Source organism: Chenopodium quinoa, unplaced genomic scaffold (assembly GCF_001683475.1).
Source record: "Chenopodium quinoa cultivar QQ74 unplaced genomic scaffold, ASM168347v1, whole genome shotgun sequence".
In the NCBI taxonomy this organism is placed as follows: Eukaryota; Viridiplantae; Streptophyta; class Magnoliopsida; order Caryophyllales; family Amaranthaceae; genus Chenopodium; species Chenopodium quinoa.
The window spans coordinates 2,236,705-2,251,478 of NW_018745533.1; the positions used below are offsets into that span (position 1 = coordinate 2,236,705).

At 34.1% G+C, this 14,774-nt stretch overlaps 2 protein-coding genes across 8 annotated transcripts; both read left to right on the forward strand.

The window, feature by feature from the left end:
• The first annotated feature begins 1,360 nt into the window (after positions 1-1,360).
• On the forward strand, positions 1,361-7,477 carry LOC110715956. Of its 7 annotated transcripts, none has more exons than XR_002510357.1 (7): positions 1,361-1,551; positions 3,003-3,415; positions 5,255-5,374; positions 5,510-5,559; positions 6,056-6,219; positions 6,430-6,606; positions 6,765-7,472. XR_002510357.1 is itself a non-coding variant. In XM_021894569.1 (7 exons), exons 4-7 carry the CDS (start codon positions 5,446-5,448, stop codon positions 6,967-6,969), a joined length of 660 nt encoding a protein of 219 aa, XP_021750261.1. In that variant the 5' UTR covers positions 1,361-1,551; positions 2,979-3,111; positions 3,225-3,415; positions 5,255-5,445; the 3' UTR covers positions 6,970-7,469. The 7 variants fall into 7 exon arrangements, 3 of the variants coding, with proteins under 3 accessions (XP_021750261.1, XP_021750263.1, XP_021750264.1); XR_002510358.1 differs by having other exon boundaries at positions 6,082-6,219; XM_021894569.1 differs by having other exon boundaries at positions 2,979-3,111; positions 3,225-3,415; positions 5,255-5,559; positions 6,765-7,469.
• A 230-nt stretch (positions 7,478-7,707) lies between these two features.
• LOC110715843 lies at positions 7,708-12,837 on the forward strand. The gene is made up of 3 exons (XM_021894460.1): positions 7,708-7,969; positions 8,391-8,512; positions 12,246-12,837. The coding sequence occupies exons 1-3, from the start codon at positions 7,846-7,848 to the stop codon at positions 12,564-12,566; spliced, it is 567 nt and encodes a 188-aa protein (XP_021750152.1). The 5' UTR covers positions 7,708-7,845; the 3' UTR covers positions 12,567-12,837.
• The last annotated feature ends 1,937 nt before the right edge of the window (positions 12,838-14,774 follow it).

Sequence of the window (14,774 nt, forward strand, 5' to 3'; positions counted from 1 at the left end):
TTACGAAGCGGTTTTCAAATTTGATTGATTCGTGGTTTTGCAGTTTGGTGCGGTTTCAAAAAAAAAAATTCAAATCAAACCACACGGCACACCGTAAAATCGATTGTTGATAGTTTTCAAAATAACCGGTTTAAAATTTATTTGTTGATATTTTTCAAAATAATGGTGATTTTGACTAAATTTTTATTCTTTTTATGAAATATATCATATGACTTTTTTTTAAAAAAAAAAGAACTAAAAACCATAGTAATGTCGAATAAAAATCGAATTTGTGGTTTTATCTTGGTCCACCCTACTAACTCAATCGGTGACTTTACCTAATTATCCGAGATTGAATTGCTAATTCAATTGAAAGTGGACATGTTTTCTATATTTAAGTTGGTGATTGAAGTAGTAATTCATTTACCTAAAAATCGTAAATTTACTTGCCAATTTACCTTTCTTAATCGCTAATGTTAGCGGTTTTGTTTAGACTAGGCTCTGTTTGGTGGTAGCGTTTGAGGTAACGGTTAGCGTTTTGACCAACCAGAAGAAAATTTGAGAGTGTTTGGCAAGGTAACGGTTCTAGTAGCGGTTAGTGGTAGAGGTAGCGTTTAAGTAGCTTTTCTCAAACGTTAAAAATAGTAGCGTTTGAAAGTAGCGGGTATCGTTGGACAGGTTTTTATTACTTTTTAAACAATATTTATATAAATTTTGATATATTTTAGTATTGCAACCGCTATTTTTGTCAAATACTCATAGTATCAACCATTACTTTGACAGCTAACCTCTACCTGCTACTAATTGACCGCTACTCGCTACCTTAACAACAATCTGCTACTCACTACCGCTATTTTTGCCAAACAAGCCGCGATTGTACTAATGACATAGGTGGTAGATTGAGGTTTGAGAAAAAAATTTATTAGGGGTGTAATTAGAGAAATTCTACATCTCGAAGCATATTCTATGAAAATCGTTCATCTTTTTTAATTTTGATCGAAGTCAATTTGTCACCAAAGTTCATGCCTCCATAGCTTGATAACCAAGATTGGGGACAATGCTAATAGCCTACTACCATGATAGATGATTTATGGAGAAAAAAATACAAAAACACATCAATCTTTTTATATATGGCAAGTTAACAACCAAACTTCTAAACTATATCTAAAATTATGCAAAAGTCAAATCATTTGAACATTAAATATTTTTAGTTATTTAATTTAGTCACTTTTTCAATCTTATTTCTATCTTTCAAACAAGAAATAATCATTATTTATCCTTATCCACCCTATTATTTCGGAGTTTCGCTATCCTTATCCTTATTTCCATCTCATACCCGTCAAAGACTAGGCATCCAAATTGAAATTACACATACCTAAAATGTGCTCAACTCCTTACCTCTCATTAGTCATTTACTAAGTATAACCTTGGGAAAGCTTATGGTTATCAACGCTCAAAACTTTCATTTGGGGTTCAAGTTCAATCATCACCTGCATTCCAAAAATCAGCACTTTGCCGACGCCATTGAAGTTTGCACCGCCACAATTCGTTTATTCCCTTTTAACTTTCTGGGTATTTTCTCATCTCTTACATTTTTTCTTTCTTGGTTCTTCTAATGTAATTTCATGGTCAATCTTTTATACCTTCATAGTATTTACAATGTTTTTCATTTCTTTATTGTTTGTGTAATTTTGTTCAATTTTTTGATGCTTAATTCTTGTTTATATATGCCCATTTAATCAATTTGAATTTCTGCCCTGTTTGTTTATCAGTTTTGATCCCTTTTATGATGCTTAATTCTTGTTATCTTGCAATCTTGCATTTTTCATTTGGTTAGAAGTAATGATGCCCTGCATAGGCTGCATTACCATGGGCATTAGCATAAGACTTCTATACGGATTCATTTCCGTTACCACCATTTATTACCGCCTACTAAATTAGTCGGGTAAAAATAATATGATGTTACCACCATTTATTACCGCCTACCAATTTAGTCATAAAAATAATATGATGGAATCCATAATATAGCTTGTTAAACATGAAGACTGGCTTATGTTGGGACTTGGGACTTCCTAAAATAGGAAGTATAGGATAGATTACTTTGGTATCCAACTACTCTTTAGGGATTTGGTCATGTATTAGGCCAATAAGTTTAGATAAGATAAGGCCAATAAGGTATTAATGTCTGATAAGACCTAATGATATTGTTCAATAAGATAATACGAAGTACTGTATAGGCCAGGTAAAGAGAACACTAAAATTTTCAACTCCCTCAAGTTTCATTGTTCCAATGCTTAGGTATAAGTAAAAGTCATTCTAATTGTAGTCATTCACTCCCTGAATGGTCTTAGGATGCAATATGTAGCATAATGAAAATGCCAAGTAACATTATACTTGCGGCTTGCCATTGCTTATCATATGATGTTTCCGAATTTCATTGATTAGAGACTTTCAGTTAGGGGCGGATCGATGTTCGATGTAATGGGGTCAATCATCTCCTCTTATTTTGTAAGAAAAGATATAATTATTTAACATAGAATTTATATAATATGAGAAAAATGATACTTCCTCCGTTTCTATTTAGTTGACGCGTTTTATTTAGGCACATGTATTAAGGAAAGGAGAGAGAGTGAGAGAGAATGAAAAAGCAAGTGGGGTAGGTTGTAAATACAAGGTAAAAAATTTACCCCAAAAGGAAACATGTCAACTAAAAAAAAACTTTCTAAAAAGGAATACGTGTCAACAAAAAAGTAACGGAGGTAATATAAAATTATAATTAGTCTATTAATACTTATAATTATATGGGTCAATAATGTGTTATTTAATATATACTTAGTTTCTTGTAATTTGTATTTAATTTTGACTTAATTTGAACCCACTTATATAAAATGTTAGATTCGCCACCACTTACAGTTGAGAATCCTTTTGTTTGTGTTGAATAAACATAATGTATAAGATTTAAGATATTTATACTTGTGTTGTTTTTCTTCTCCTAATAGCTTAGAAGTTGGATATGTCGACAGTTTGGAGTTGCCAAATGATAGGAGGATCTTCGTTATCTTTGAAAGGCGTGTTGCATTCTAGTCAGTTTGCAAGCAATTCATCAAGAGAGCTTACATGGAAAAATTCCAGGTGCAAAATTAATAGGGTCGGTACTAGAAATTCTAGGATATATGCTTCAATGCATAGAGAAATGAAGGATATTCGGGTCTTTGTGGTCTCAGACTTGCATACTGATTATGCAGAGAACATGGCGTGGGTAAAGTGCATTTCTTCATCAAGCCACCAGGATGATATTCTTCTTGTTGCGGGTGATGTGGCTGAGACGTACGATAGGTTCACCTTGACTATGTCTATATTGACAAATAAATTCAAGCATGTTTTCTATGTGCCTGGAAATCATGATCTTTGGTGTCGCAAAGATAAAAAAGACTTTGTAAGAATCAGAATTCTAGTTTACTTTTCTTGTTTCTTTCATTTTTCTTTCCTGTTTTTTCCGTATAAATACCATTGGAGACTTAAAAAAAGACTCCTGACTTGTTTATGTTTCTTTCTTTTATCCTTCAGGGAATACTACTAGTTGTTTTTTTTTTTTTTTTTTTTTTTTTTTTTTGGCTTAGTGCTCTCCCAGACCCAAAATCTAAACTCTTAATACCCTAGTTTTTAATATTGGGAAATACTACTATATGCTTTACTCTTGATCATGTTTACTTGCATTTGCATATTGATATTGTTTAAGCAGCCACAAAACCTATAAACATCTATGATAATTGTGAATAGAGTCAAGTTATGAAGAAATTCCCATGTTTGGAATTTGGAGACTTTGTTTAGAGGGAGATAGTCTCTTACCTATGAGTTGACCATTTCTGACTAAGTAAAAGGTCACTATAGTTTTGGATTTTGAAATGAACTTAATGAACATGACTCATCAAAATGCATACTCTCACTTTTTTAATTGTCAGATAGAACTCAGTCGTTGCATTTAGCCTCAAGGGTCTATAGAAAGTAGATTTGTTTGTATTGCAACCAAAAAAAAGAAAAAACAATTTCTAACCCGGGGGTAAAGTCCCCTTTAGAGGCATTTGGGTAATGCTGATGTTCATTGGTCTCCAATCTTATCAAATAGCAAATTGGTGCATAATGTACATTGAATTGAAAAGGTTTTATTAAGGAAATGCTGAAAGAAAGAATGTATGCGATAATGATACCATTGGGGAAATGCTAAAAGAATAGTAGTCCTGGTAGGTACTAGGTACTGTTGGGAGAATATTAAAATCAAGAAGGAATGCATGCATTTTTTGAAAATGATAGGCTTGGTTTAGTTATTAGCCTTTGTTTATTTTGTAAAATTTATTATGTGTTGAACAATACATGCACCATGTGAAGCGGTGAAGGCGGTGATTTCACTTGAAACATGCTGATAAACATATGTGAGTTGGAATGATATGTAAAGGTTATTATGAGCAGGTTCTCGATGAACTGCGGGGAATTTCACAAAGCGTCTGTGATCTGTTTGAATGCTTGTAATGTTGTGTTGAACAACCAATTATTTATGAATTTTTTTTTCTAAGGCACAATGAACCTATAATCTAGGTTATTATAAATTTGAAAAGGGAATTGTATGGGTGGAATGACCAGGAGATTTATATAGCTGACCTTTGGTGTTGGTGCCAATGATGCTGAATTAAGAAAGAGGAGAATTAGTAAGTATAGGAGATTGAAGTGCGGTGCACCTTGTGTCTCTTAGATAATTAGATTATGCTGTATTAAAGTATCTGAGTGTAAACTTTCTGGCATGAGAAAGAAGTTATTGCACTCTTTACCCATCAAACTAATGATACTTCAGATTGGGAGCACAGCCAATGCTGTCCTACAGTTGTTTTGCCCAAACAACCCTGATTAACTCATTAAAAATCTTATGATTTTCTTTGAATTTGATCTTCCACAAACATAAAAATTCACTATTCTTCAGTTGTGTCACGATAACTTTTTTTTTTTTTTTTTTTTTTCAGAAGCACCCACTGCTATGTTTAACCCTTGTACCTTATGAGCCATAAAGACCCTACTTGCATGGCTTGAAATTTCTGTACTTCTTCAATATTATTTGCATTGTACCTGATAAAGCATAGTAAAAATTGTTTTATTAGCTGCTTTAGGGTATCTTGGGTTTATATAGTTCCGGACTTCTTATGACCCTGCATGTCTAGCTTATTGCTTTGGGCAATATTAAGTATTTTAGAAACTATAATTGCTTATGCTAGTAATATTCGTCCAGGTTGATTCACTTGACAAGCTCAATGCGCTGCTTCGCGCATGTGGTGAACTTGGAGTGGAATCAAGGCCTTTGATCGTAGGTGACTTGGGAATCATACCCCTCTTCTCATGGCATCATGAGGTTAGTTGAAGCTATCTCTTTTGGTTCACTTTCTGGTTTGTGTTTCTTGGATCAATTTTTTCCATGTTGTTATGGTTGAATTGAATTACTTAATAATTTTTTACTGCTTTCTGATTAGAGCTTTATGCATTTTAGAGTTTCGATACAGAGCAGGATATAACTGGGGTGAGAGTTCCTTGAAGATGGTAAATCATTCTTAACCTTGTGAACATTGCTGAATATTTTTGCTCTGATTATTAATAGCTTTGGTAATGTACAATGTATGTTACTGTTGGATTCTGATACCAATTTAGTGCTCTATTTATTAGGCTAGCTAGGATAGATAATCTTGTGCATTCCTGTATGATGATAAACCATCCTAGTGAGACCAACAAGCAAGTAGTTATCCTCAGTGATCATTTGCTCCTATTTTATTGGAAAATCACTTTTATTTACTCCATATTGGAAGAACCTCATTTAGCTGGATCTATTAGAAAGAGATTAACCTTTATATTTGTGGTTTCAACAAATATTTCCCTTTGGTTGTGTTTGTGCATTGATAAATAGTTTTATAGGCATCGGTATTTTTCTTTCTCCTTCTCCTCATGGTTGATGATGTAAATTTCTTTCACAAATTAAATTTCCTGATTTAGGCTTGTGTGAAAAGTCTAATCATGCTAGTTCTGCGGACATCTTTTTTAGGTATGTAAAGATTTTCATGCGTGCAGATGGCCTGCTGAGCTCTGTGATAGGGATGATTCTCTTGCTTGCCATTTTGATGCAATGAATGAGAAACATGCCCATGCAATAAAAGAGATCCAGAGAAAATGTGAAAAAGTAATTACATTTTCCCACTATGTTCCTAGGTTAGTTTTAAGATAAGAGTTACTCATTTATATCCGGCATTCTTTCTATCACTATTAAGTATTTGTACGATTCCAGGCATATCTGTTACATATTTCTATCTACATCCTCCAAGGATTTTACTTGATTTTTCTCTTGGAAGGATAAGAATGTTTATGATATGGAGTGCCATTTTATGCTGGCAATTTGTCTTATGCTCTAAATTCTCACAGGCTAGACCTATGTCCAGAGAAAAGAATGCTTTACTATCCAAACCTTCCTAAAATCATCGGTTCCAACTTTCTTGAGGCTCGAATCAGATCTATACACGGTGCTGAGGGGAGCAAAGCTGCATGTCATGTGTTTGGCCACACCCATTTTGGCTGGGATGCTACTCTTGATGGGATCAGGTATGTCCCTCATCTTAACTTTGGTCCTTGGCTTTCGAGTAATTCCCATGTTGCCTGACTTGCATCATCATGATTCAAAAGTTTAGCTATCTTTCCGCTGTCAGCTTGTTAGTGTCTCTCCCGTACTCAGTTTGTCCTTGAATTTTCCTGTTATGCAGGTATGTGCAGGCACCATTGGCTTATCCTAGAGAGCAGAAAAGAAATATGAATGGGGGTCTTGGTTGGTTACCATTGAATTTGTATTCTGATGGAAGATTCACTGAGAGACAGCATTTTTACTGGTCAGATTACTATTCTGTCAATCCAAGAACACCAGATAACATGGAACTTGCGCCTTGGGTTGCTGCGCTTTACAAAAGATGAGTGCTGTAAGGTAGCTACCCGTTTCACCATTCCATGATCGAATGCACAGGCTATAGGAATTTCTTAATGACCATAGAAAACTTCCGAGTTTGACCGTACATAGTGGGTTGAAAGTTGTAAGTAGTTAGACACACAATTATTTGTACAGTGTTTTCAATTGAATCAAACTTGTGCTATGCTTAGTTGTTTAGTACCATGTAAATGTAATACAGTAATACTATACCTTATTCTTTGATTTTTTCTTGGAAATAACTTCTTGTTCATGATTGAGTCATGTCCGGTGAGAATTGTTAATCCTAATAAAAAACCAAATATTTTTTTTTTCCCATTTTATGCATTATGATTTATGACTTTATGAGTGATTTTTACGGCATTAATATTTTGTTTAAAGAGCAATTTTATCTACAGTTTATAAATACTTCCTGACTATTTTTTTTATACAGAGTACATTGTATTGGGTAATATCGGATTGTTTAGAGTGAGGTACCCAAAATAAAACAACTATAGTACATTTTAGACCTCAAGTACTAAATCTGAAATTTTCCTAATGGCAAGATACTCGGAACTTCATTACTAAGGAGTAACTATTAACCGTGTGTTTTTTCAAAATAAAATCCGCTCTATAATTAAATTTCAATAAATTCAATCACACCTTTTATTCTAAAACATAATAATTACCGATAGTTTCAACCTGTCAAAATAAGTTGAAAAAAACACTTAAAAGACGACGGACGGCTTTAATTTTCAAACGAAGTAACTTCATCATCATAATATAAGGATATCTTATCTACTAGTTGTATCATCAAATTATCACTCTCTAGTCTCTACAATCTTCTTCACATAAACCCTTTCTTGCAAATCGTTTGTTTGAAGAAGATGTTGAGGGCATCAGAAATTGTGGAGAAATTGAATTTAACACCTCACTCAGATGGTGGGTTTTACTTTGAGACATTCAGAGATAACTCTGTTTCTCTCTCTAAATCTCTCCTTCCTCCTCAATGTAAGTTCTAACCCTCATAATTTCTATCTTTTTCCTTAACACTTTATATTATAATTTCACCCCTTTTTGGTTAAACAGTTGTTGATGTTTGATATGCATTTAATTTGCTAAATTATCCAATTTTAAGGTTTTCATTTCATCTCCCAAACCCCAATACTTAAGTAGCTGTGGAATTGTGTTAGTTGGTTCAATAGTCTTGTGGTCTATTAAAGTGGGGTGGAAGGAGTAGTGTTTGGAATGTTTTAATTGTCAATTAATTTCAATTGCATTAACACTAATGATATATAGGTAAAATTATGAAATTTGGCAGCTAGTTCTTGTAGTGTGATGTGTGAATTGTGATTGTTGTGTTTAGTGATAAGTGAAATTATAGTGCCAAAATCTTGGTTTATGATTTTCTAGGAGTTTTGTTGATGTTCAGACAAGGTGGATCGAGCCGTTAGCACTGCCATTTACTTCATGCTGCCTTCTGGGAGCGTGGCGAAAATTCATCGTATTCCTTGTGCTGAAACCTTTCACCATTACATGGGTGAGCCAATTACGGTAAGGTTTGATCTGAATGCTGGAATCTTTCTAATGCTACATGCTTCTTTCTTTTGTAGATCATGGGACTCTAATGAGTAAGCATATAAATACTTAGGTTAGGCACGTGGGTGTGACTGAATGTAACTTGTGTGGTGTATTTTTGAGATTGATGTAGGCTCTTTGCTGAAAGAGTTTCTTCTCTACCATAGCACGTGTACTACGACCAATGAGGACATGAGTAAATGGATCCCTACTTTGTCATCATATGAGTCCTATAGATTGAGAATGTTAATCAAACCTTATGGACTTTTGACAATGTAATGAGGAACGGAGACACAGAGTTGATGTTAGTTGCTAGCTATGACCCTGGATGATTCAGTCTAATTGGAGTACAAGTACTTGGCTTTTAACTGAATGACATCTTGGTGATAGGAAGACTATATGTTAGTTGTACCTGTCTATAGGTTGAACTACCTTTTTATATAGACACATGATCCTGGACACATGTGATGATGACGATATATTCATGTTCAAGGTAAAATTAATTTGGGGTAATACAAGTATTTTTTGTTAAATGGTGATGTCTTCATCTTAGCTCTTGTTTGGGTTTTTAGTTTGGAGCTCACAAAACATGCAGGTATTATTGCCGGTCGCAAGAATAGTTAATCTTTATGATCATCTTTTTTGGGAGTGATTGAGTGGGGTTCTCAGTTTGAAATGTTATCATGAGTGAGTGGTAGAAGTTTTTGAAAGTCAATTTGAGATTTGTATTTGTGTTGGTTTTATTTTGTTGCTCATGCCCAGTTGTTCTAAGTCATGGGCGCTTCCAGCCAAGGCATGCCACCACAAGACCTAGGAATGAGATATGGGTACGAGGCATGAGCACGAGGACACCTCTTTTTTAAATGCTTATTATGGAAATAGAGGGTAGCATCTTGCCTCGCCTTAGGGGCATTTTGAAGAGGCAAGGCAAAGCATAGCATGACGTGATTATGAGCGGTGCAAAGTTATGGCCAAGGCATGAATTAGATGGTTCCCAGCACCAAATAGGCCTCTTGGGGTCCTTTGGGAACTTCAGGAAAAACCTTGATGTCTAACCTTGTGTTAATACATAGTTATATTTAAAGTTATATTTAAAGGTTTTTAAATATACCTTTAAATATACACAAAGCTGAATCTTTTTTTTTTTTTTTTTTTTTTAAGATTATTAGAAGCTATATTTAAAGGTTAATACACAAAGCTGAACCTTTTTTTTTTAAGATTATGAGGCATGGTGTTGAAAACTCTAGTGATGATGGGATGCATTAGGTTTTTTTGAAACCATATATGCCCACTAGTCGATCACATAAATGCCTGTGGTTGCCTTAAGTTAATGATTAAAGCGTGTGTATAATTAGATGAAATGATATTTAAGAGGCAAAATAGATGGTTCCAACCACCTAAATGACCTCTTTGGGTCTCTTGAGGTCCATTAGAAGCCCCTCATCCTTTATCTTTTTTGGGTTTGAAATAGTCGAAAATTCTCTAAAACTGAAAGCTGTTATCCATGTTTGTAGACCAGATTTGGGAAATGTATGTCAGGGGTGTCTCTCAGGGTCATAATATTGTTTGGAACCATAACAATCTTAACAGGCCTACCAAGTTATGAGAATGGAAACATGCTGTAGTGGTAGTCAAGAGCACATTGATGAAGGGATAAAGATAAACTTAGGGTATGAAAACCAATCCTTTCCACCCCATTCCTATGATAAGGGGTCAGTGGGCTAAACAATATAAATGGAATGTAGAGACCTTCCCTAGCAATTACAAATCCACATAGAAAGAGTGAGAAGTGGTTCTTGAGTTGTGGAACACTAGAGGGTAGTTTTAGAAATCAAAACCTTGGTAAGCGAACCAGATTAACGAGAAGTAGGAAGTTTTTTTATTCCAATTCCTTCAAGAACCTGGATAATTTATTTGTATGCTTCCAAGATCGAGTTATGCACCCAATTTTTGCACATTGGTATCAGAACTATATACAAGTAATTAGTATTGGCAGATGCAGTACCTAATCTTGTAGCACACTGAATCTTTTTTTTTTTTTTTTTTTTTTTGGGTAGGCTTAAATTAAGGAGGGAATTTAGGTGAGACATTTACATTAATTTCTACCGACAATCCGACATACAATCACTAATGTGCTACATCTCCTTGTTTCGAAGTCAAACAATAATATTTTGCCTCCTCATGGGTGGAAGACTTTATCTAATTTCCTATAGATATATCATAAGTTGGGATAGTTCAATTTTTCAAAGACAAAAACATTTGAGGAAAGAGGCTCTTAAAAGATGAGCATTTGTAGAATGAGCAAGCCACTACTGTATCCAATAATTAGTGACAGAGTTCAGAAAACTGTAAACTGTAATGTTCACAATGAGGACTACTGAAAAAAAAAAAAAAAAAAAAAAAAAAAAAACCCTCACCAAGGGGTACTTTACAAAAGGCAAGGATTGTGAGAATCAAAGAAGTATCAATTTGATGAAGTTTTATTTGTTGCTAAAACATGTAACAAGAAAACCAATTTGCTTGTGATTGCATGCAGGAGTAACCTATAAAGTTTGCTAGCCTACCACCTTCGTCAAAACTTATGGTGAGGATGGGTGTGAGTTTGCGACTCTTTCTCACCTGTGAAATTGTCTTAGATAGATTTATGTGATTAAGTAGTTTTGTCTTATTTCTGTGAATTTCCAGGCGCTCTACTGAACATGTTTATAGCCATTGTTAAGATTTTCTGTACATTTGTACTGCACAATTGTCAGAATTCGCTGTTTTGTGACACTGATTGTCCCTTGAGAAGCAGTTTATATCTTTGTTGCTGACTTGTGAATAACCTGCTTTGGATGCATCTTTTCATGACCTTTCCCTAGTATAATCTGTATAGCTTCTCACGTTCTGGTTATGTCTGCTTCCTAGTTTCTTCATTGTTTTATATTGTAGATTAGAGAGGCATTAGCTAATTACAGTTACATAGCCTGACATTTGCATGAATATAGAAGATGGTTGGTTAGTCTTACCAAATTATTAGGTATTGTACTTTCGAATGTGGCTTTTCAGTATATTGAGTTTTTGACACGTTATTACGTTGAAGTATGACAACAACTTGGATTATATTTCTAGCCATTTAAAACTCTACCAGAAATTACTTGAAATAAAGATTATAAGTTAAGCTGATGTTTTTTTAGTTTTCTTACTATTAATAGAAACACCAGACTATCTATCTGTACTTCTGTAGTCTGTACTTTGTCCTCAGGCTACCAACAACCTTTTTGTTAGATTTTTTAATGCGCAGCCAATCTGCATGGAAAGCTTTGTTGCTAAATAAAGGGTAATAGAATAAATTTCTACTTTTATGTCAGTTGATTCAATATTTCCTGGACTTATGAAACGCCCATATAACTACCTATAAAAGGTACCTGGTTTATTTTTGTTAGGCATCTCAGTGATATCCTTAGTTGGTTTGTTCCCCTTTCCTTAACCACCGTTTTTAGGCAGCAGCTGGGATAAAATACATGAATAATTTAAATTTCAGTCAGTATTTTGCAAGCCTCGATTAGTTATATTAAAAGGGGCTATAACTTGCTTCTGGTGATATGTTTGTATCCATCTCCATGTTAATCTCAGTTTCACTTGCTCAGATAAATTTTTACAAGAGCGCATTTTCCTGAACTGTTTCTTTGCATCTTTTGTGATCTAATTGAGAATTCGCTGTTTTCAGGTGATGGAATTGGATGAAACTAATGGACAGGTCAAGTTTACTCGTGTTGGGCCTAACCTTCTTGAGGATGAGAAACCACAGCACACAGTGCCACCTCTCATGTGGTTTGGTTCATTTCCAACCAAAGATATTACCATATCTGCAGATGGTTCACATATTGAAGTCACACCCAGAGATGCCGACAAGTACTACACTCTATTGGGGGTCACTTGTGCACCTGCTTTCCAGTATGAAGACTCAGAGTCGGCAAAGCGAAGTTTGCTTGTTGCAAAGTTTCCCAAGTATGAGTCCCTAATCTCACTTCTCACCAGTTCTGACTGAGGGGCCACCAAGTGATTCATTTTTATTATCTTATCACATATATGTTGTTTATGGAAGTTTAACAGGATCATTGTGCTAAATAATTTCTGTTATGTATACCAACAGAAAGGTGTATATTAAGATTTTATCAATTAATTCCTTGTAAAGTCCGTGGATGTGTGTTTATTGTGGAAATAGGGAAATATACTGAGGGATTTTGAACGCAGATACTGTTAGTTATCGTCCTTGTGTTCAGCATCACATATACTGATATACACACACGTATTCTGAAGTTCACGGAGTTCAATCTGGCAGAACATCTGTATTCAGTTGTGAAATTGGGATATGACTACCGAAACACTGTTATTCCCTCTCTAGCAATTTGAAAGAGCGTAGACCAGCTCGCAGGTACAGCTTCGGAACCTTTGGCTTTCATGTCACTTGTTCGGTCTGTTCATTTCATTCAACTTGTTCAGTTGCACACTCAATAACTCGCCTTTATTTATTTCACATTAGTATGTTATACAATTGTGTTATCTTTATTCCCTCTCTATCAACTTGTACGAGCATAAACCAGCTCACAGGTCCAACTCTCGAACCTTTGGCTTTGATTCAATGATTCATACCACTGTTGGACTTGTATGAATTATTGGTTTTTTTTTAATCCTGTACTAAAGAAGATAGGTGGCCGTGGACTGTGGATATTGATTAGGAATGCAATTCTTTCTTACTATGGAGTATTTTCACGCAGGACATGAGTTGACACCCCCCACCAATTACTACAGTACACACTACACAGTATTCCAAATTGTACTGCAACAAAAATCAAAGACGGTAAGGTGTAAAAAGTTACACTCACTGTCCTAAAATAACTGACACATTCAAACTTTGCATACATATCGATACACTATTTGGCCTTATTTTTACATAAGTAAATATCAATGAAAATTATAGAAAAAAAAAATTATTGAAACTTTTATAAATATCTAACAACATACTTATTTTATTTATAAAAAAAATAAAAAAATACGAAGTATAAAATATGTTGTTATTATCTTAGTAATAAAAATAATAAAATATATATTGTCAAAGTTAATACTAGTATATAAATACTAAAAAAAAAAAAATCTAAAGTCTTTGTTATTCTAGGACGGAGGGAGTATTATGCTTATAGAGTAATAAAGCGAAGGAAGTACTCTCTCCGTTTTTAAATACTTACTCCACTTTTTGTTTTCGGCCGTTTTTAAATACTAGCTCCATTTCTTTATTTGGAAAGCTTTTACAACATTTAATTAATTTCACTCACCTAATGGGCTCACCATAAATCAGACTACGTACTTGTATTATATTAATTAAATATTCTCTCCTCCAATTCTCTCTACAACTTTTGCTTTTTACAATTTTTTATTCTTCCACATACTCCACTACTTTCATGTTTTTATTACTTTCTTCAATATATTCTAAATCTCCGCGCATGAAAAAATTGAGCAAGTATTTAAAAACGAAGGGAGTATATACAACTGATAAATTTGGACGGAGGAAATAATTGATTTATTACTAGTACTCCTATTAGGCAATGTGTTGCAACATACAAGGGTGAATGGGGCTCTTTCATAAAAAGTGTGGCCTCCTAACAGAGGGCCTACTAGCCGGCCACTGCTTTGACGGAAGAAGAAAGCTAGCACTCCGATTATCAATCATATAAAAGCTCATCTCATGTCAAATAACTTGAGTAATGACAATCTTTCTCCAACATTTTCTTGATGTTACATTTTTGGTTTGTGACGGTTGTTGTGGGGTTTTTCTAACTAACTTTTAAAAGGGATATTTCAAAAATTTATGAGATGTGGGGACCAATTGACCAAATTGGTATATAAAAAAACCATCAGTGACAATTTGGTAAAAAAAAGTTAACCCTAAGTGACAATTCGGTAAATAAAATTATCTCAGGCGACATTTAATCCAAAAAATGCAAAACTTTCCAACAAAATACTCGAGAATACTTAAATTAGTTCGTTTTTCTTGTTTTTTTACCAACCCTTTTTATGGAAATAACAATTACAAGAAAAAAAAATTGTTAAGTATCAATTTTCACTTAAGTTTCATACCCTTTATTAACGAAATGTTTTTAAAAAGGGGTTGGAAATAAATTTGGTATTGGAATTTAGCAAAATAAAAAGGAGATGACATATTAATTTAAAATTTTAAAAGAGAAAAATAAATTTAAAA

Coding starts and splice junctions, on each gene's coding strand:
- LOC110715956 (XM_021894569.1), top strand. CDS start 5,446: ATGGTTGAATTGAATTACTTAATAATTTTTTACTGCTTTCTGATTAGA. Junction 5,560..6,055: donor GTGAGAGTTCCTTGAAGATG/GTAAATCATTCT, acceptor CATCTTTTTTAG/GTATGTAAAGATTTTCATGC. Junction 6,220..6,429: donor TTTTCCCACTATGTTCCTAG/GTTAGTTTTAAG, acceptor AAATTCTCACAG/GCTAGACCTATGTCCAGAGA.
- LOC110715843 (XM_021894460.1), top strand. CDS start 7,846: ATGTTGAGGGCATCAGAAATTGTGGAGAAATTGAATTTAACACCTCAC. Junction 7,970..8,390: donor ATCTCTCCTTCCTCCTCAAT/GTAAGTTCTAAC, acceptor GTTGATGTTCAG/ACAAGGTGGATCGAGCCGTT. Junction 8,513..12,245: donor ACATGGGTGAGCCAATTACG/GTAAGGTTTGAT, acceptor CGCTGTTTTCAG/GTGATGGAATTGGATGAAAC.